This window comes from Uloborus diversus, chromosome 2 (genome assembly GCF_026930045.1).
Source record: "Uloborus diversus isolate 005 chromosome 2, Udiv.v.3.1, whole genome shotgun sequence".
In the NCBI taxonomy this organism is placed as follows: Eukaryota; Metazoa; Arthropoda; class Arachnida; order Araneae; family Uloboridae; genus Uloborus; species Uloborus diversus.
The window spans coordinates 107,238,501-107,261,920 of record NC_072732.1 but is presented as its reverse complement, the minus strand read 5'-3'; the positions used below and the strand labels follow the sequence as shown (position 1 = coordinate 107,261,920).

General features: G+C 32.7%; 1 protein-coding gene and 1 long non-coding RNA gene across 3 annotated transcripts in view; one reads left to right on the top strand and one right to left on the bottom strand.

Moving 5' to 3' along the window:
* LOC129235321 (cytoplasmic polyadenylation element-binding protein 1-B-like) overlaps positions 1 to 16,175 on the bottom strand; it is a 66,144-nt gene extending 49,969 nt beyond the window's left edge. Inside the window, exons 1-2 of the mRNA XM_054869056.1 lie at positions 15,609 to 16,175; positions 10,821 to 10,977 (exon numbers count right to left, since the gene is read on the bottom strand). Coding sequence (XP_054725031.1) covers positions 10,821 to 10,977; positions 15,609 to 15,629 — 178 coding nt within the window. The 5' untranslated portion in view covers positions 15,630 to 16,175. The remainder of the gene's footprint in view (positions 1 to 10,820; positions 10,978 to 15,608) is intronic.
* Positions 16,090 to 23,420, top strand: part of LOC129235322 (uncharacterized) — a 149,972-nt gene continuing 142,641 nt past the window's right edge. The window contains exons 1-2 of one of the 2 annotated variants that reach the window (XR_008581585.1): positions 16,093 to 16,220; positions 16,309 to 16,385. This is a non-coding gene — a long non-coding RNA (uncharacterized LOC129235322). Of the gene's footprint in view, positions 16,221 to 16,308; positions 16,386 to 23,420 lie in introns of both variants that reach the window. The other variant, XR_008581584.1, reaches the window with a different exon arrangement.

Below are 23,420 nucleotides of genomic sequence, written 5' to 3'. Positions count from 1 at the left end.
ATTCTTTGTGTTCTGTAAATTAATCGAAACATACTATTTGTTTATGTTCAAAAATATATATGCCAACTGCATGTATTGGAGTAATAGACTAGAACCCAACACTGTTAAATTTACGACTTGCATCGTAGAACAGATGCATGTACTGCAGACATCTGTTCATATGAAAGGGAAAAACTGAATTTTCTGCAGAAAAACAGATTTTTACAGAAACAGCTGGGTTTTCTACAAATATCCCCTAGCTAAAGATTTAATTTTGCAGAAATACTATATAATTTCTGCAGATTGTTTCAAATTGGAAATAAACTTAAAATTTCCACTTTTTAAAAGTCAAGTTTAATGTGCCACTTGCAGGAACTTTAGATTTACTTTGGATTGAAGAAATCTGCAGAATTTCTGAAAAATTACATTTTTAGTTAGAAGATATTTGCAGTGTCTGCAGAAATTCTACAAATTTGAGCAGAAAATATCATCTTTGACTGCCTGCCCTTTACTCCTTAAGCAATCTGGAAAACTTGTATTTGAAAATGTTCTGAAGGTAAATATATAATTTATGTGGCAGAACAATTTTGGTCAAATGATTTCATATTGCAGAACACTATGGGTGCAAGTTTGGTGATGTGTTCAAGACGGAAAACATTTTCAGCTCCCCCCCCCCCCTTACCCTCTGATGAACTGATTACCCTCTTTGCGAGAGCAGCGTTTTTTCGCAAATTCGTGCTGCCGTTATTTTTCTCCTTTCCTTTCTCTCCCCCCCCCCCTCCCATATTTCCATTCTAGCGAGTGTTAGATTCAATGTCATTGGAATTTAATGATTCCTAAAGTCTTTGTTAAGAATGCAGGAACTGTTGCCCATCGGTGTTTCCAACCAGCTTGAAATTTTCACTCTATTATTTCCAAAATTCCCATTTCATTGAAATCCCGATAGTTTCCGTTTTATCCTGGTATGTGTACGTCTTTTGCTGTGGCGAAAACATTTCATCTTGTCAGCAATCACTCTCAATCGGTGATTCAGATTCAACTCTTACGACATTTTAAGAGCATACATAATTTTCATTTATGCGTCTAAAGTTTGCAAAAAAAAAATCCGCAAATAAAAAAAAACGAAAGAATGATGGAAAATAGCATGAGAAAAAGCTAAATTTTAATTAGAGCCGATTATTTCGAAAAATCAGGGAGAATAGCGAGCAACTCCTCGGTTTGCAATGCAGTGAGTTGGAAATAACGGAGCTGTACCTAAAAAAAGTCAAAACGGCGCGAGTCTAAAAGCCATTCCTCCAAAAGAACGTTGCAAACAAAACAAGCCCATGGCGGAAAACAGAGAGAATGTCGATGTATATTCGTTGTTATGGAATGGTCCAGTAATTAAAGCATATTTTCCAAACACTCAATTATTCTTTTTTAAGTAAAAACTGAAAGAAAGTCATCAAATTTCTTTCCGTCCCGACCTCAGTCTCGGAAATTTGTCCAAGACGGAAAATCCGTCCCGAGACGGAAGGTCTTGCACCCATGCAGAACACCACCAAGTATTCTGCCTTGGGGGACTAGTAAAATTTATCGAAGAGTGAAATTTTCGGAAACTATGAAGCTAATTCATTTTACTACGCCTTCACAGGATATTCAGTCTAGTTACATCTGAATTTAAGGCAAGCAAGATTAGTTTTTCCCATAAATTAAAGATATTTCAAATGATGGAATATCAAAGGAAGGGAATTTAGATTATTAAATCTTGCAAAAGTCTACCAACGTGGTGCATTACTTTTGGATTTTCTACATTATTTGCAAATGTTCTTATGGCTTATTAATTCTTTACACTCATATATAAACCATTCTTAACTTTGCTTTCGAAATCCAATTTTTAAGTTTTTAATCGAATAGGATAGTGGATTGCACGAAAGTCTTACTGATACCCATTTCTAGATGTTGGCAAGTACAGTGGAAAACGTTTAACATGAAGCTGAAAGGACCAAGAAAATTTCATGATAAACGAATTTTGTGTTAAAAAGATTTTATTTAAGTGTGCAGTAAACAGTCCGGATTGCTATACCAGTTTGCATAAACTGATTTTTCATGTTAAGCGTCTTTGTGTTTAACATATTTTACTGTATCACATTGCCTATCAACTTTTTCTCAAACATGTAGCTTTTAAATGATTCATACTGAACTTAGTTTTGATCTTGAAGAAAAGTTCCATATTCATAAATTTCGGCATCAACTTTTAATTTAGCTGTAGTTAACATTGACATTCAAGTTTTCTTTTGAAGGGTGGAAGGAATAAGTTCTTTGAGTTATTTTAACTAAAGAAGCAAGTTAAAAAATAAAGCCAAAAACCAAATAGTAAACCCTCGATAACTCGAAAGTCTTTTAACTAATATTCCTTTATCTCAAAGGTTTCATTTGGTCTCAAAATAATTAAGCGTTTTCAATAAAGTTGTCTCAATATCTCGAATGTTCTCCTTTTAAGTCTAAGTTTACGAAAATTTTGTTTTTATTTTATGAAAATAAAGCTAAAATAAGAAAAATCCAAAAATTTCATCGCCGACTAATCTTTGAGAGACTTCAAATCTTTTCAAAACACAGAAAAAATAGCTTTATTTTCTGGATGACGCAAATATTTGGGCTTCGAAGACTAAAAGAAAAAAGTTTAAAAGCCATGCAAATTGAAATCAAGAGAAAAGAAATGGAGCCTACGACAAAAACAGTTAAAACTACATTAGGAACTGTTTCATAAACAGCAATGATAATAGAACTAAAGGGACTTTTGAATGGGAACATTTTGAAATCTCTGTCGATGTAGATTAAGCAGTTTATAGATTTAAAAAAATTTTCTAAGTATCTTCATAAAATTGATTCTCTGTAGAGATTTTTCCGTTTAGCAGTACTGATAGTTAATTTTATCTAAACAATTATTATAGTCTATTATGTACTATTTCTGAAAAAGAAAATAAAAATTTCTTTAGATGGTTGGGATAGGAACTTCCTATAACTCAAAGGTTTTATCCAGTCCCTTGAAACCGAGTTATCTAAAGTTGACTGTAGATGGTAGTCGATAGTGATGTTATAGAAGGCAAAATGATCGCCAGAAAGGGATAAAAGATATTTTTCGAAATAATTTTGGCGACAGAAAGCGCGAGGATTTTAGCAGATGCATAGGACAGGAAATGGAATGTCCTAACATTTTGTTAATAGACCAAACAATTAACACAAAACATTACCAATACATTAGAAAATTTCAAATGAACTACACAACGATTAAGGCAAAATGATGAATAAAGCAGAAAGTAAAGAAGTTCGAATGAATATAGTACAGTAGAGTCTTGAAAAAATTCTAGGTTCCGCTTAATTCGAGGGTGACTTATTTACATTTCAATTTGGATTTTTAGTGCCTAAAAAAATTGTTTACATTAAAATCTGAAAATCCAAATCTTTTGCACTTGTAAAATTTCTTTGACTAAATTTATTAAAGCAATAAAAATGATCTTAAGAGGTCAGTATCAAAAACAATTGCCAAATGGCGTGAAATAATCGTCAATGAATTAAACTTTCAAAGCACTCATAAAAGCCATTTCTTCAACTTCCTGTAAAGCCTCCTGCAATGCAGCTTTAACTTCATCAGATGGAAGAAAGTGGGGGGTCCTTGTAAATTTGTTTTAAATGCTAGGAAAAGGTAAGGTCACACGGGGTCCGACTAAACGTGGTGTTCGGACATTCAATCGATTCTTTTAACTTAAATATGGAAGCTGCCTTCATCATGATGAAGTTACAAGCTTCGATTGAATGTCAAAAACCACGTTTAATTAGGACCCCATGTGATTTACCTTTTTCCAACAGTTAAAAACACATTTATAGGGATGCCGCTTTCTTCCATCTGATGAAGTTAAAGCTGCATCACAGGATGCCTTATAGGAGGTTGTAAAAAATGGGCTTCCAGGAATGCTTCCAAAAGTGTATACAAACAATAGCATAAGCACATAGTGGCTCAAGGTATCTATTTTCAAGGTGGATGTGCTTTGGTAATGTGAACTATTCATGGGCCCCTGAACTTTTGGGTTTTACTATTGTTCTGCACTGAGAAAAAAGAAAATTGCAATTGATTGAGGGTTGAAAAATTTGAAGATTAATTTTTTTTAATGCGATTTCAGTCACAAGTGCATCAATACAATACTCCAAACGGTCTCACCATTCAAAACAGTTCATTTTTAGTCAACGAACAGAACAGTTCATTATAAGGATTCGTTCTTTTTGGACCCGTTTGCTCATGAGTGGAGACATCCCTAATTTTGACCTAAATGCCATAACATCTAGATTACGTTTTTCGATACTTCTATTAAATTGTTCTTTGTTCATGCGATGGGTATTCAATTATTATTTTTTACTATCATGCACTATAAACTGGACCTAAATATGGTTCTTTTTGGGATGATAGGAGCTGGTTAGTCGATTATAACCTTTATTCCCTTTTACTCAATCAGGAAAACAAAAATAGACGAGGCAAAATATATTGATGCATCTAATTAATTTCCTTGCTTTTATTCTTATTCTATAAAATCCTTTTTAATTACATTCCTTGTTTGAAATAAACTGAAATTGAAATAACAGAACCGACAAATGAGCCACTAGGACCTACTTGAAAGACTAGAATCTGTATGTGATCCAATGTTTAATTTCAATGAACATGTTATTTCCAACTTTTATTCGATTAAGAGATAGAAGTTACGAATTTTAATAATTTACTCAACACAATCTTAACAGGGTAGATGTCATAGCCAAATTTTCCATTTTAAAAAATGCCTGCAGCTGTCCGAAAATTAAATTTAGAATAAAATTATTTCTTTTTCAATAACTTGACATCAAAACACTGTTTTACTGAAAAAGTATCTTAAAATTCATAAACATAAAAAAGTCTATTAAAACAAGGAAACTACAAAATGGAAATAAAAGGAGATTTGAGATAACTTAAAAGCGATATTAACTCAACAAGTGTCCTGAAATTTAATTTTGTTCAGATTTCCAGAAGTCAAGAAAGATCTATATTCAAACAGTTTTCGAAAGACTAAACATGAGCACCTATATGCAAAAATTTTAAAGGGGGAAGGGGAGGCTCAGATATTTTTCCGATGGTTTAGCAGGATATTTTCCCTATGGAAACCAATTTCAGTACAGATTAGAATTAAAATTTGACATCTTGAATAACTTCTTCATTAATGGATGGAGAACAAATGTTTTTACATTTTTGTAAAGAAAAAAGCACTAAATGCAAGGAAGTTCTAATTTATAAGGGGGAGGGCTTGAGCCCCTAATTGCCCCCCTATACGGGCGGCCTTGAGACTAGAGACCTTAGAGGCGATGTGTATATAGAGAGTTAAGATGTCACTAGTAAACTAAACCTTAGAACGGTAAGAAAAATATTTGATGAATAAGCCAAACTATCAAAACCTTTAAGTGATAAACAACTAAATTAACAGGGTTAAAGTTTTTTGGTAATTCTACTGCAGATAGTAGAAATTTGATTCTGATCAGGGGCGGCAAATAGGGGGGTCAAGAGGGGCGGTCGCATCCCCAAATTTTTTGCGCAGAATGATAGAAAATGGACGAATTCAATTTATGTAAGTCCGAAATCAATGTTCATTAAAAGAAATCTCGCTGGTTCTCAGTAACTATTTGATGAAACTCGACACATTCCCAGACTATAAAAAGTGTTTTTCGTTATTTGGATAATGATTTAGGAATTCTGGAAGTATTTTCTGGCCTTTTTAGAACATAGAAAACCGATAGAGAACCATGGTTAATTTCATTAACTAAAGAAGACATTTTCTCATATAGGCCAAATATTTCTAACTTGTGTGCCCAGTGTAACGATGGCATGTCCAATATGAGAGGTTCGTGCAAAGTGGTGTGGGCTGCATGGTTTTCACAAAAAACTTTTTTGATATTTTACATTCACTTTACGCTCATTTTTTAATGTATATTTATTTAATAAGTGTCCACCGCTTTCTTCTGCTAGAAACATGTTTCAGCTGCTCAATGCATTATATGCTTTCAAAAAACTTCTTAAAAATGCATGTGATTATTGAATTTAAAAAAACATCAACAAATACCTGTTATACGTATAATTATGCAAGCTCGGAATGACACAAAATGGTCTTCAAGAGTTAAAACCATAAAAATATTTATAACTTCAAAGCAGTGATTTGACAACTGGAAGAATTACAAAACCATTCTTTCAATGATGAAAAAGTTCATGCCTTTTAGCATGTTCGACTTCGTTTGAATTTTTATTCAATTTTTTTGTACCGAGGAAAGTTTTTGAAAAATACTTCGCTCAATTAAAACATCTTCAATCCGTTACCCTTAATTTTCGAAATATTCAAGCCACAGTTCAATCTACAACTGATCTGTGCACCACACTACCATAGTTCAATTTACAATTGAAACAGAAAATAGATTTCACATAGATGTGTATTTCAATCAGGCGTGAAACTTAAAAAAAGACAAAAATCCACATGAGGATGTGAAGTCAAATATTGATTGTTTAAATTTTGTATGAAGTAATAGATTCAGTTTCGAATGAAATTAACACAAAATTTAATGATAATTATTTTTCTGTATGATTGGCTCTATATTATCTGGATTGGATTTTTGAAACTAAAAAAATGTTTCAATTATGAGTAAAATTTTTAGCACGAGGCATGAAAAATTATAAGCAATATAGCGACAGACTGGTTATCACATCCAGAGACTGCAGTTTTGTTCTTGTTATGGACTCATCAGTCTTGAATAGTGAATAACAGAGCTGGAGGCAGATGACATCTCATTGAAGCTGAGAGCGCCGACGAGACTAGATTATTCACTGATGAAAAATTAAGCAACTCACAATTTTTGAAGTTGCCCTGGGTGATTTTGAAGAGCAAGATATAAAATGTATTTTCATACATCACTTTGTTACTTCAATTATCTCAGCTAGTAGAGAAAGATTTATGTCTCAGGAGGTTAGAGAATTATTTTCGAAGCACAATGGGCAAAATATTCAAACGAAGTCATACATGCTAAAGGGCATGAGCTTTTCTACCATCTTTTATATTTAGCTGTACTGGCAAAACAGCACGACACTGGGCACTGATAGATTAGTAACACGATTCCCTGCTCTTCCGAATTCCAAAAATCATGCATTAAAACTTTTCCAAAAGGTATAAAAACTTTAGTATCGAGATGTTTTGTATAACTTATTAGAAAGTGAATCAAAATTTTAATTATTTCTAAACACTAATTTTTATTCATATTAAACTGATTTTATGACTACTTCCTGTTGGCTAATGTGTGCACTGTGGTAGTACATATTTAAGAATCTCGACCCCCCAAATGCGATTCTGAAATGCTGCCCCTGATTCTGATGAGAATTTGAAGCAAGTAACTTATTTTTAAGGAAGTGGGTGGCTTCAAAACTAGGTTTCCATTATTAACATTGGCAACATAATGATAGATCCAGAGTTTCAAGTAAAGCAAATGCAATGACAACAAGCGCTATACTTAAAGATGTCTGCTTGATAACATGAAAGACTACTATGAAAATCAATGTGAAATAGTCCTAAGTTTATCTGGAGTTACAAAATAACTCAGAACATAGATTACAAGAATTTTATTTTGATGGGGAAACTTATTAAGTCTTCGCAATTTTTACTGAAAACCTTTCACACAGAATTTAAAAGAATTGTTTTTACATTGGAAAAAATAGTATGTTCAGTTACTTATCACCAAAACATAATACAGGGTTGCTACTCAATTCTGGAGGAAAAAATCCGTGTTTTCCTTCTATGGGCATGTAAGACTTGTAAACAAGCAAACACTGATATTTGAAAAAGATGCATTTAAAACAATAAATGTTTGCTTTTATGATAGACATTTTACTATTCAACCAAAGAAAAAACCTTTAAAATTACATTATTTTTAATTATATTTTATTTATTAACTATTATTTTTACATTTTTTGGTAGTTGATATGCGTGGACAATGATTTCTGCAACATTAATTTAAAAAATAAATTCCCTGTACTTTCCAGGTTTTTGAAAAAAATTCTGGATCCCCCCCACCCCTTTAAAAAAAATTCCCTCCATATTTTCTATTTCTATAGGTTTCCTTGTCGTGTGGCAACCCTGTGCTACAGCTAAAAGTAGAGTTTAATATGTTACATTAATTGAAATAGAGTCTTAAAAGGCTTATTTCCTTGCAATATGATTTAATACAAGCAACTATTAACAGCTAAGTTTGGAAAAAATACGTTTCATCTATCCACCCACAATAAACTGATGCACTTAGTACTTTTCTCCACCCGATTAAAAATAATAAGTCGAAAATATGTCTGAAAATTGTATAAAAATTTTATCAAACCTAGTGATGTGGATCGGGTAAATACCTAGCGGGTAGGTAAATATTTTTTGGGTATTTACCCAAGGCCTGGGTAAATACCTAAAAACTGGGTATTTTACAAAAAAATGCAAAAAGTGAATGAGAAATTTTTTTTTCAAAATCTAAATATGAAATAATTGGTAAAACTGATACATACATATGTATTACACAGTTTATATAATATTTTTAATTGAAAGACTTGATGAAATTATGAAAAACATATCGTGAACCAAAGAATCTTTCTTTTCAATGTCATAGTTGGAGAAGTATAAGCAATTCAATGATGAACTTGGAAGAATAGACAGAGAAGTTATTAAGACTATGATGTTATTTATTTTATTGCTGTTTAAGTGATAACGTGACAAATATAGAAAGTTTTCACATTTAATAAGCAAAAAAAAATTAAAATATTGATTTCTGTTGCCTTGCTCATTTGCATTTGCTCCCTGGTACTTCATGATGAAAAATTTTTTCAAACTATTTTTAATACAACCAATTAGTGATATAGGGTGGGAAGATAATTTTTTTTAACGATATTTATCCGAAAGCAGGGTAAATCCCCTAGAAATTGCGCATTTTGCAAAAAATTTAGGTGGTATCAAAAGGTGATGATTTTTTTTAAACATAAACCAAAAAAGGAATGATTAAAAATATAAAAAATTTTGTGTTATAATTTTTTAAATAAAAGGCTTAATGAAATCTAAGGCTTAATGAAAAAATGATATGCAGAATACGCCTGAACACTTGAACTAGGTTTGGAGGAAATTTCTGTAAAAGATATAGGTAAATAAATAGTAATAATAAATTGAGCAACATTTCGTTACATTTTGATGTCATGCAGGGACATATTACTGGGTTATAAAAGACGAGGACCTTAAAATAATTGATTTTTTTTGTAACCAGTTAAACTTTTTACTTTTTGTAGAATGGCTTTTTATATCTGAAATTTGGCTATCAACATTGATTAGGCATATCCAACACATTTAATGTGAATATCATATTTGATTGCTTAGTTGTTTAACACAATAATTCTTTAAACATGTGATCAAAATACAATTTTAGGCAAAAATTTATTGTTTTGTATATCGTTGGTTATATACATAATAGAATACATACAGAAAAGTATTTTAGCTTAATATAAATTTTTGAAATAAATACCCGGGTAAATACCCATTTTGGATATTTACCCGGCTATATACCCTGGGTATTTACCCCTAAAAATAAATACCCGGGTATTTTACATCACTAATCAAACCAAACGAAAGCTACTCATGACAGGCGGCTTACCACAAATAGTTCTTTGTCAACATATTGAAATAAAAGGAAATAACTAGTACAAAAAGTTAAATATTAATAAAAAGAAAAAAATTGAAAATGACTAATTTAAAAATACATCAAATAAAGGTGAAATATAAAAAATTTACAAACATTTACATGTGAAATTCTAAAATATAAAAATTTACATACAGTCGGATCTCCATATATCAAAGCAGCATAATGCTAGAAAAAAATAGATGCATAGAAGCAACCTTAGTTTATCATTAAATACTCTTAAAACATTCAAGTTAAAGCTAACTTTTAATGTATTAAACTATTTCTAATTTACAAGAGAATCAAATTAAATGAAAGTTAACAGTTAAAACATAAATTAGTGCGAAACATTTACTGAACATTACATGGTCTTTAAAAAACCTACTATATTGTAGTTTCATGGCTTTGAGTGAAAGTTTTGTTAATTTCAATCTTTCATTACGACTTTCTGAATTCTTATAATAGCAGACACACTGCTTGCGGGAAAACTAAATTTACCAGAAATTACATTTTTGCACCCTGCAAGCATCTTCATTCCTCGGCATATCAAATTGATCTGCAACATTAATGGATTTTCGTTTTGACAATAATTGAGAGAAAAGTAAAAAAACAAAAAATTTATAAAACACTATTTAGTTAGAATAATTTTCACTGGTGCTAAAAAGACTAGGATTGATAATAAACAGATAAAAGGTAAAGCTTGAAACTCGTTTTATTGTAATTATGGTTGCAACCAAGATTTAAAAAAAACTTGAGGGAATTTAAGAAATCCAGAATTGAACTTCTTTGAGTTTTCAAACAACCTTTACCAAACGTCATTTTCCGAGAAAAAAGCCGAAATCACAAAATGTCTAAAAAATCTATTTTTTTGGATATACAGAAACACGTATTCTATATAATAGATATGGGAATTTGCTGGAATTTTGATATATAGGAAATTTTGACATGCGAGAACTTCAATATATGGATGTACAACTGTATTTGCCAAAATGTTATTAGCCTGGTAGGGGCTTATGTATTTCGACTTCAAACTAATTTTTTTTACAAATGTGTTATTAGTACATTTTTACTTTTAAAATTTCAGAACTTAAAATTTAAAACACAAGTACCTTGGTTGGTCTTTCTATGGATAGGTTCATTGGAGTTTGACATATCTAATGTATTTTCAAGCATAGCATTTATCCTCTGAAATATATCATTGTTTTTTGAATAATCGTTTTGGAAAAACCTTTCATCTAACTCGGGAGACGTATTTAAATATGGAACCTATAACAAAAAAAACAACCATGACATAAATTTAAATCAAATAAAAATCAAATTCAAAATTAAATATTTAAAAACAAATTATGTGAAAGATGCAAGTTAAAATAAAACTTTAGAACTTTTTTCAGTGTTGTAACCAATAAATCATGTACTGATTTCAGTTTGAACTTTTTAGTGATTACCAAGCTTTCTTGGATAAATCCTTTAGATTTAAAAAATTATATTTTATCAGATCCTTTGGATTTGTGCTTTCATGCCAACACTTACTTGAATTTACCAAGCACCCTCAGGAGTTTCCCCAACTTGCTCAAGCAATTCATACATTCCTTTTACTATTTTATAACCGAGATAAAGGTAAAAAATGTATTTTTATTTTAAAATGATTACTTGGAAAATGTTAAGTAACAAAACTGTTTGCCGACAGCTGCTATCAGTTAAATAAAGTTTAAAAAAATAAGCAAACTAGGAGTCTGCGTAGGTAGCTGTTACAGAAAGCTCGATAAATAATCAAGCCAGCTGGTTACCACAATGACAATTATTTTTCTTATTAGTAGGCTTTTACACATGCAATCAAATTGGTTGTCAGTTTTTGAAAAAATGTAAGGAGAACCAGTGAATATTAATGCAAAAAAAAAGAAACCCGGAGTCTGAGTCTGCATGTTTTTGAACGACTCTGACTAACTTCAAAATCTGTCCGACTCAATGTCTTTGAAGCCCTGGTTATATCAAAACCAAGTTTCATAAAAACAAAGTAAAAACTTATTCCAGTTACCAACCATTAACAGATTGTATTCAACAAAAATGAAAAATTCAGTCTTTTAGAAATAAAACATTAGAGTTACATTAACAGAATATATTTAACAAAAATGAAAAATTCCGTCTTTTATAAATATAATATTCGAGTTATATCAAAGCCATTAAGTATTAAATTAGTTTCGTACCGTGTAATATCGAAACCGTGTTATAATAATCTTAAATTTGGTACCCTGTAATATCGCAACCGTGCTGTAGAAGTATCTTGTTATACGAGGGATGCATGTATAATGCAGAGAAAGAACCAAAATTCTTTCTGCAAAAGGCAGTGAAATTTTTAGAAATTGAATTTTCAAAGATGTAATTAATACCCTGTCAGACAAAATCAAGGAAAAGGGGCTCTCCCTAGGAATTTATGGAGTGATGTTTTTGAAAACTATATTTTATTCCACCTGTGATGTTAAGGGAAATGGGATTCTGAACTCCCCTTCGGAATTTTCGAAATAAAAGTTCCAAGACATTTTCAGGCAATCTTTGATGATGTAAAGGTGAGAAGTTTAGAGATTTTCCTTCTGAAATTCTCCAAGATATTAAGGCTAAAAGTAGCCTTTTGAGACTCTTGATAATAAAGATTCAAACTTATCAATAATTTTTCAAAACTGAATTTCCAAAACCTCAATTTTAGACTATATGTTAAGTTAAATTTAAGTGAGTGGTTCTAGAAGCGTTAATGCCCCACAAACTACCGAGAAAAATAATTAAAATGATTTTTCCTTTTTGCATGATGTTCATATGTTCTAAAATAAATACACATTAAACTTAATATATTTATCACTAGAACGCAGTATTTTTTTCATTTATGGATCCTAACCAAGATTTTAACACTATTAAGTCTTAATTTACGCAATTTTTATTTATGCGCCATTTCCGTGGAACGTAACCCCCCCGGGTAAAATGAGGTCTACTGTATACAGGGTTGGCTTTTTGCCGGCAGAAACTGGTTTCTGCCCTGCCAGTGGCAGAAACTGGTTATAACCGGTAAAAACCGGTAGAAACTGGCAAAAACTAGAAAACGTTTTTAATAGCTCTAGTAATTACTTAATGACAGGCAATTAAGTAAAATAAAAAATATAACTCCATTTCGTCATTGCAAAAACTTAATATAATGGTTATTTAATAATTAGTGTAAAAATGTTAAATAACAAGACTGACATTTCCAAAGCAAAGTAAAATTTATCATAGTTGAAATTGCTATGTGTTAGAAATTTTAGCCTTGTAATGTTGTAAGTAACAAATTTTTCAGTTTATTGTTTATAATTATTTTGTTTGCATTTAATATAAAGTGTAATATATATATCAAATATTTAAATAAATACAGATTTGTTTTATTTCATTAAACTCTAAAATTCAAGAACTTGTCATTTTATACTTAATATAACTGAATAAAGCTATTCTCAAAGAGCTTAATCAAACAGTTACTGATAATCATTTACTTGCCTATATGCTTCATCCAAAGTATTTGGGAGTAAATTTATCATGTAATCAAGAAGAAAGTGGCCTGAACTTTACTCTCAAATATTAACCTTGATTATGTACCTTATACCATTGCCTTACAAAACAAATCGGCCCCTTTTCCCCAAAACTTATTTTTCCAATCACGTTGTAACAACTACTCCAAATACCACATGGTGGTCCAGTTTGAAAAAATGTGCTATAGATGAAAGTTTTGAGAATCTTGCTTGTTCTTTGAGGATAATGCCAGCTAGTTCTGTTGGAATTGAAAGAATCTTCTCAAATTTCTCCTTTGTGCACAACAAATTGGGAACTTGGTTAGGTTTAGAAACAGCGTCAAAACTTTTTTTGTTACAGGCTGCTGCAATGTGAAAACAATGTAAAATTTGATTTTGAATGGTGATAGTGTTGTAAATAAATTGTATTTGGGTTAATAGTTAATTATTTTTCTTACACATTTTCTATTGTATGTCAGGAATTGCATTTATGGCATTTTTTGAGTTTCTGCCATAAATGTGGCAGAAAGGGGTTTTTGCCATGCCGGTTTTAACCGGTTTCTACCGCCTTGGCAGAAACCTGCCAACCCTGACTGTATATGAATTTATCAATGCCAATTCTGTTTTTAATTAATGTCTCTAGTAGGTTAAGTTCTACAAGGACGCGACTCTGCTAAGAACACTTCAGCCTTTCAAACAAAAAAAGAAACTATCAAACCAGGTTCATCCGTTTTGGAGCTGCAATGCCCACAGACAGATCCACATTTCAAACTTACAGAGAGGGGGGTTACATGGGCCAGGGATGAAAAATCTACTTTTGAATTGCAGAAACTATGCCTTATAATTTATACAAGTAGAAAATAATTTAAATCTACTTTAATAATACTTTACCTGCCTAGATTACATTTAGAATTTCAAATATGATAAGGAATTCAATAATAAAAATATCCGACAAAATCACACAGATACAGATCTTTTTTATCCTTAGATATCTGTGGACATGGATATCCGGCACGTCACTAGTCATGACCCATGCCTGGATCAGAGCTTTGTATAATATCACACAGGCTGTATGCAATTACTTAAAAGTAAAATTCAAATGTGGATATAAATTACATTTAAGATCTTGCCAGAAATGACCTTCAAGAGACATGTCCAAGATACACGAAAGCATTGCAGATAATAGACAGAATTAATATCTGAAAACTTTTTAGATTAGTGTGAACAAGTTATAAAACATACTTTAATCAATTACTTTGCTTGATGGCTTATTTAACATGCTAGCACTAAGAAAAAACTTCCAAAATCACGAATATGAAGAGAACAAAGTTTAAAGCACATCAATTGCATTCTAGAAGCAAAACGGAAACCTTAGTGCTGTTATAAGGTTTTAAAAAATAAACCATAAAGGACAGAAGAGCTCAGCATGCATAATAGATAAATTCAAAGTATTTATCTAGCTTTTGCTTTTAAAAATTTTCACTTTAAAAACAATTTACTTTTTTGAAGTATTTTACATTCAATTTCGAATTTACAAGAGTTTATACTAGGATATATACTTCACATTAGTCTTAAAAATAAAGTTGTACAAAAAGATAGATTTAAATCTTTGAAATGAAAATAGCTGTGAGCAAGCAGAAAAATATTTGAACTCATAAACGTTTTATTTTTAATAAATAGAGGGAGCACTAATTCTAAACACTGAAAATTAACAAGTTCTAGTTCTAAGAGCTTTGTAAATGTATGAACTTTAGTTCCCAGAATTATAATTACAATCAACATACTGGATTCTTTATAAACAAAAAGAATAATTCCCAAAACATCGAATCGGCTAACAAACAGCTATTTAAAGCATTGTACCGAGGACATTACACACATTACTGCCGTATATAATTTAAAAGACTTAGGTACACATATCTCGTTACTAGGTTTCTTTGGTTAAAAGCTGGGAGGGGTGAAGTTATTTATCAGATAGTGACTACCAATTTTCACTGAAATTTATATGACCTGCAGACCATTTTACCAGGAAAAAAAAAAAACAGGCAGTGCGTACTACGGCCAGTAGGTTCCATTCTTCATTCCTCCTCGATCAATAGATTTCTCGCCGCCCACAAACTGATTTCTAGAAAGCCCCTCAAATTGTATTTATAGGAATATAACTACATAATATACATATTTGTTAATTAAATTGATACGGAGTACCCTACTTAGGAGCACGTGTACCCCTTTAATGCGCATAGTTGGGCGTTAACATACCACGTGATGTTCTAAATTTCACTGCGTTACGTTAGTCACTAATTTTCATTTGTTTTTATGAACAAACATTTCATTCTAATTTATTGCATTTGAACAAAAATAAAAATTAACACTTACGCTATTCATCGACACAGACATGGTCTCCCACGAACAGAAACGTTCGATAATAGTATATATTTCAATAAAACTTTAAAATAAATAACAGATTAAAATATATTTCCTTTACAATAAATATCAACAATAATAACCAACGATGCGGTTTCGATAGTACCGCTATCCAGTACACAGTTGAAAAAAAAAATTGCTCGTAATTGGTGGTGCAACGTGTTTCAAGTTATAACAAGGAAAACACTCCTTCTAAGAGACTATTATAGAAAAGGATGTTGATTCGATAGAGCAAAATTTGCATAGTTCTGTGCAGACCACCCAAAATCGCACAGAAATTATCGCGTTGCCGAAACTGCACAGTAAATGAGCCAGGTCTCAATCCTACCAGCTGTTCACGTGGAGTCGGTACGGCTTGCCGGGATAAGTACGTGTACTAAATGCGGAGTACGGGTTTTTCAGCGCAGCAGCAGCGATATTGTTTCTTTTCTTCCGGCGGCGAGCTACCGAGGGAGGTTCCGGAGGAGTAAAGACCGGCGTCGCGGCGACTGGATCTCGCTAAGACCTACGACGTAACTCAAGAGCAGACGAATTTTTGCTCTCTGCGCAAGTGCGAATCATTAAGTAGGTAAAAATTACTATTCAATGCTCAAACAAAAAGGCTCCATGAGATACTTTTTGTTAAAATTAAAGATGAATTCTACTTTTCTAGGCTCTTGTTAAAAATTACTATGCTACCAAAAGCAATAATGTAAAATTTCGAGCAAGTGTTAACTAATGAAAGCATGCGTAAGTATCAGAATGGTGTATTACCTATTATTTCGTTATATTTAAGTATCTGAATTAAATCGATGCTTTTTAAATTCAATTGTGAATATTTAAACTTTTTCAACACTTTTTTTTCTCATTTTGAAGGTGAAAACAGTTAATTAGAATGTTAAATGACTGTCTCGCAGAAAATGTGTGGATTTCATTGGTTCTCAGAATTGGCGCACGATTAAAAATATTTCTAGCATTGCAAAACCAAAATCCAAAATGTACAACAGTTCGACGAAATTATGTTAATTGCATGCACAGTTCGATGATAGTTTTATTTATTTAGCATTATTCGCAACTTCAATAAACTATAGGGGTCGCTGCAGCCACTGTCTATGGCGGATGAAAAAGGTAAAACAAACAAATGCCGTAACTTGGAACTTGCTTTGACGCTTTGTTAATGACAGTAATTTTTCATCGTGTTTGTGGGAAGCTTTCTCTTCTATTCTTCTGAAATTACATTACACCACAAACTGTCTGAAACCTGTAATTTACCCCAAAGAAAACACGTGGAATGGATTGTTTTACCTTTTTCGGAAGTATTGTTAATCACCGCAAGGTAGCGTATTTGAGCTCTGGAGTTGCGAATAAAAAATACTCTTATGTATTTTAGAGCATTAAAAAACAGCATTGATAGAAGATACCATTTTGTATATCTATTGCAATAGTTAGTTTTTTATTTGATTTTTAATAACAATAAAATAGGATGCTCCATTCATTAAAGTAATAAAATTGAAATTTTTTATAATTATTTCTATCGCATCAATTATTCTTATAAATTAAGCAATAAAATAACCCAATTGAAACAATTTTAAAAAAAAATGTTTTCCTGATCTGGTCACTTTCATTTTTTCACAATTTTTGCCAAACATAAGGATTGAGTAGTATTCGCATCTCCACAGCTCGAATACGTTACCTTGCGGTGATGGTGATTAACAATACTGCCGAAAAAGGTAAAACATTCCGTTCCACGTGTTCTCTTTCTGGCAAATTACAGTTTTCAGACAGTTTGTGGTGTATAAGAGGAATAGAAAAGAAAGCTAAAAAAACACAATGAAAAATTACTGTCATTCACTAAGCTTCAAAGCAAGTTATAAGTTCCGGCATTTGTTTGTTTTACCTTTTTCATCCGCCATTAGACTGGTTGCAGCGCTCCCTATAGTTTATTGGAGTTGCAAATTGTTTACTTAAACCTTTGAGTTGTGTTCCTCACTCTTTTTCAAAACCCAAAACCATTCTTTCAACAAACCTTTTTACTTTCTTCTATATCTAATACATAGAAGAAAGTATTGGATTCGTGCAAATTTTTTTCTTTGTTTTGTTTTTTCAGAGGCATTCGGTTGAATATATTATTCGCAGGTCTAAAGTTTGAATACACAAACTTGCGGTAGTTTAAGAAATTAGCCAAAAGTTAAACATTTCAATTTTGCTCGAGCAAGACTAGATGCCTTATGGAGCAGATCATAATCCCTCAGGGGTGCCCACCTGGGGGGGGGGGAAGGCTCATGGCGCAGGCTGCACCATTGAAATTTTTAGGGGGGTGTTTTGAGGGGTATTTTCCCTTCTTTTTTGTGGGGGTGCGCTCTTAATCTTAGGGGATGGGCACCCCTGTATCTCCTGTAAGTGGATTGGTCTTGGTTTTACCTCCTTCAACATACATTAGCCATAGATTGCAGCCTTTCCTATAGTTTATTTAAACTGCGAATTGGTATCAAAGTTGTATGAGTTTAAAGCTATAAAAATGAAAGATCGATTAGAAAATCAAATAAAAAAACAATAATTATATTTAATTGGAACCGCAACAGTAGTTAATTAACAAGTTCGGGGGCCTCTTCGCAATGCATCTTTGGCCCTTTGCCTAGCACCAAACAATGAAAACATTTACTACGTGCACTTGTTTCTTTACTTCTTTACATTACTTATCTCTTTAATCCAGAATACAAGATCAGCTTCTATTTTAATAAAATTTACTTTGCTAGACTGCTCTGCAAGCTTCAATATTTAAACTAAGTTCTGAACTTTTATGGATATCTTTTTGTTTTGACTTTTAATTGTACGTATGGAAGATTCACTCATATTAATGTCATGCTACAGCCGACGTTTTGTCGACAGCATATCGAGAATCTTAGCCCTTAAAAAAAAAAAAAAATAAATAAAAAAAATCAGAAACTTTCTTTTTCTTCCTCTCTTCACAAACTTTAGATAAAGGTGCCACTGAAGTGCCAGAAATTTCATCAACTTTAATATTTAGAATGAAAAAGTGAATAAATGAAAGATGCTGAGTGGTTTTTTTTGATGCACTAACAACCAGGGCCGTATCCAGAGGAGGGGCCTGACGGGCCCGGGCCCCCCCCCGAAACCCGAAATGTTTTGTACCGTAAAACAGAAGGTTTTTTTTTTTTTTAATTCTTAGTGTCAGAAAAGGAAAATGACAAAGTTTTTTTTAATTCTTAATTTTGCTATTATTCAAAATTTATAATATTTTGCAGAAATACAGAAAAAGCAGTTCCAGTTCTCATTAGCTGCAAGGCACACTTGAAATTTAGACCTTTAATTAGGACTTCCTGATCTCTTTCCCAATTCAATTCAGGGCAGTCCAGGGTTAAAGCAGGCCCTTTGTCAGTTCGGTAGACTTTTCAAGTCTACCGAACTGATTTCTGTGCACTTCCTCCTCCAGGGGCGTGCACAGAAATTTTGGGGCTGTCACAAATGCTTTTTTTGGGCCCCCTCAATATTGTTTACCCATATTTTCAACCCTAGGTTTAAAAATATTGGGCCCCATTTAAGCTCGGGCCCGGCCAACAGGTGTCCCTTCTCCCCTCTATGCACGACCCTGGACTCCTCCCCCTAAAACTCTTATAAAACTTGCACTGTACTGATTTCGAGCCGGGGACTCCCCAAAGGCTGGGCCCCTAGTTTCCGATTAGGCGAGTATTTTGTTACCAAGATGTGCCAAATTCAGCTCCTTGATACATCCTGAGTAAAATATGCAAAAATCACGATTCTCGCGTTTTTGTAGCATAATTTTCCAGATCCTTTTTGTGACTGCTATGTTTCTTGTCTTGCATTTATTTAATGCCGAATTAGTATCATGGAAGTTCTTTTGTTATTGTTTTTTTTCTTACTTCTACTGCATACTGTTAATACCTTTAGTATGAGAAAAAAAATAACACTTACTATACTCTCTTTCATTTTCTGCACTACTTGTGATTGAAAAAAAAAAGTTTGTTTCGAGAAATATTTCGTTACATTTATTTTTAACTTAAAACGAGTGTGTCTTACAAAGTTATACTCATTTTGTAAGACTGTGCAATCAACTTCTGAAAAGTGTAAATAAAGAGCTTCAAATAATTTCAACTGTTCGATAGTCTTTGAAAATTATTTAAGTTTTTGAAATTCCTTGAAAAGTTCTTCAATTTTGTATCTTATCAAGAAAATAAAGTATGAATTGTCCAAATGGCCAGAATATTACTCTTCCATTCTTATTTTCTGAATGTCTACACTATTTCTTTTAAATTATTTTGTACAATTTTCATACTTTATGGCATTTAAGGAAAAAAATGGGGATAGGGGGAGTGATCAAAAACAAACTTCACTAAAAGCCGATATGAGCAGATGAGGAAGTGCTTCTCTTTTCTCCTCTCTGTCCATTAAGTTCCATGATTTGTCGAGCAAGCAATTTTTATTTTGTTTGATCTTGATTTGCAAAAGAATATAACTTTTAAAAAACTTTGTTTGCCTAGTTTTTTTTCATATTTTTGTAGTCCCAATTACCTAATATAAGGCCTCAAAATACAGGGGTTTTTTTTCGAAAATTTCTCGGGGGAAAGCCCCCAGCACCCCTGAAGTTATGGATGTTCTACAACCGACTTAAAGGGACACTCTCCTGTTATCCTTACCACTACAAGGTGAATAAGAAAAATAAGAAATTAAAATAACAACGTCCAAACAGTGGAATCATTAAAAATCAAGACAAAAAGTCTTCTATGTTAACATTTTTATGCGTTTGGTGTGTCTATATATACTATATGTGTGTGTGTGTTAGGGCAATGTGCTAATCCGGGCCCCTCCCGAAAAAAATTTCTGGATACGGCCTAGCTAACAACGCGATGCGTAGATTAGTTTGGTGTGAGTACTTTCGCTGTCGGTGATGCTTAAAGAGATGTAATAACATTTACGTAATAAATATTTTGTAAACAATAACGAAGCAGATACTTCCTTCCAAAAAAAAGGTCGTGTTGTGGACGAAAAATTCGCGTTATCTCTAAAATTCGTTACTCTTGAAAAATTCGCGTTGTAGCCATTTCGTGTAAGTCGAATCGCGTTGTAGCGGGAGTCGACTGTAATTTTAAGTTTTGGTTGAAGGAAACAACCGCAATTAGAACAGCTTCAAGAGCTGGTGTTTCATAAACAGCAAGGATAACAAAACTAAAGTAATGGACGAATGGAATCATTTTAAAATCTTCTTTTGTGGGGAAGGGGGGGGGGAGAAACTTCTGAAATCGAACGAAATTTGGTACACATATGTGCCCCTATGTGAACTTGTGCCCATTGGTTTTTGGCGCGAATTCCTCCAAGGAGGGTGGAGCAATGGGACGGTTTTTGAGTTACGCGTGCTTGCTATTCCTCAGGAAGTAACTGACGGAATCAAACAAAATTTGGTCCATATGTTGCCATTAACAGGAACAGGTGCTGATTCAATTTTGGTGTCAATAACTCAAACGGGGGTTGAACTATAGAACGTTTTTTGTCGTCAATTGTGACTGCTGTATCTCAAGAAATAATGAACGAAATGAAAGAAAAATTTATCAGAAAGTAGCCCTTAGTGGGTATAAGAGCTGATTTTATTTTGGTGTCAACAGCTAAAAAGGGGGTAGCGCAATCGCCCGTTCTTTTTTTCCATTGTGAGTGCCCTATCTCAAGAAGTAATGCTACGTTCTGATTGAAATTTGGAATATATGTGAATCCATATGTAAACAGGCTTTGGTTCAATTTTGACGCCAATCGCTCCAAGAGGTGTTGATTTTTTTTTTCTTTTGCGAATAAAAATAGCTTTATTAATGCAACACTAGGAAAGATAAGTCGTAATAGATTGTCGTCTGCGTATTTCTCGTGATTTTAATTGTATGGAAATGACTAGACGTTAAATCCCGGTTATCACAAATTTGCCATTTCAACTGCGCTTGCGCGCGGACTTAGCTTTTTGGGTTTTCTGTTTTAAGATTTCGTGTTGCTTGTGTATACTTTTTGGGCTTTCTGTTTTAAGATTTCGTATTGCTTGTGTATATTTAGTATGAGAGAGAGTCCCACCAAATTAATGAATGCGATTAGAACGGCGATTTCGTGATATATTATATGAAACTACGGATATGACTAACTGATAATCTTAAGAGAAAAATGACACTTGAATATTTATTGGTTTGGAAATATTTATTTAACATAAATGTAAAACACGTTGTGTACTTCAAAAATGATTGGAATATTAGTACAGAAATTCGTCTTTTGCGGATATTTTACGTTAGGCGTAAACAACTTGGTATTGTACATTTTTATTTAGGTTGAGGGTACGGCTTTGTATTAGAAGTGATGCTGCAATTCTAGTACAGTCTTCTGAGGTTAAAAATTTGGTCCTGAAAAGGGACAGAAAAATCAAACACCGAATCCATTAATAATTAAGAAGCAAAATTCAATCTTTACCGAGGCCTAAAAACTAAATCAAAGAAAATTTTGTGATTTCTAATTTTAATCTGTTGCTATCTCATATTTAAAACCAAATTTAAAATGTTTGTAATTAATTTTAGCAAGATTTTTGAAATCAGCTAAGTCCGCGCGCAAGCGCAGTTGAAATGGCAAATTTGTGATAACCGGGATTTAACGTCGAGTCACGAACTCAGTCAATCCTTTGAATTATGACGCGTTGCGAAGAAATATACCTTATGAAACTAATTTAAAAAAAAGAAGGAAAACATTGATTCCATGTACTATTTTTTCGGATCTAAAAATTGAAGTTTAATAAAAATCATAAACAAATTCTTGTCACAGGGGGGTCAATTGACCCTTTGACCCTCCCCTGAATCCGCCCTTGAGGACACGGGGGCACATGCCCCAATTGACATACTTTCCCACAGATAAAAAATCACATATTTGAGCAAAACATTCCATCTAAATGGTCGGGGGCATTTCATGTCAATCTATCTAGTATTTCGTTTTTTTTTTTTTTAATGATTTTTGAACTTTAGAATCTTGCGTTAGTTAGGAATAGCGTATGAAAGTGCAAGTTCTTGCTATTTATACTCATTGTAATCAACCATGGACTGAAGTTAGGCAAGTACTATGTCCCTTCAAAGTACAAAAATTGGAGAAATTTTACTAGTACTAGGCCGCCATTCATATAATTTTTGTAAAAATATTGCGTAAGGTTACCAGAATTAATGGATATAACGTTACACGAATTCTGGAGTAAGCCGTATCCTTTTATTTTTTTAACTCAAATTGTTGGCGGACTCTTGCACTATGGTTTGTGTCAAGTCCCACCTTAGACCGGGATCTGAAGGGGGTTGAGCATGCATGGAAAGGCTGACGCAATATTATTTCTGATTATTGTTACAGGCACGATGGTGATTATGAAACCACATGTCGTCGCCCCCCCCCCCTGGGTGGTCGACAACCCCGGGGGAGGGGGAAAGCACTGGGGGGAGCCGTTTGCTGAAACACTCATAACTCGCCAACTATTTGAGATAAAACACTGAAAAAAGTGGCAATCGACGCAATCAAACAAGGGCTTCATAAAAGCTAAATATGATTATGGACCTATCTTTGTTGGTTTCCCGAGTAAAATTACATTTTTCGTGAACAAGCAAAATTTTAGAATAAAATGCGCAAAACAAACTTTTTTTGACCAAAATAAATTCCAAATAAAAATTGTTTGACTTTTTTTTCAAATAAGGTCCTAAATATCATTATTCAGTTTGTTGAAACTATTTAAGTACTCTTAACGCGTTGAAAACA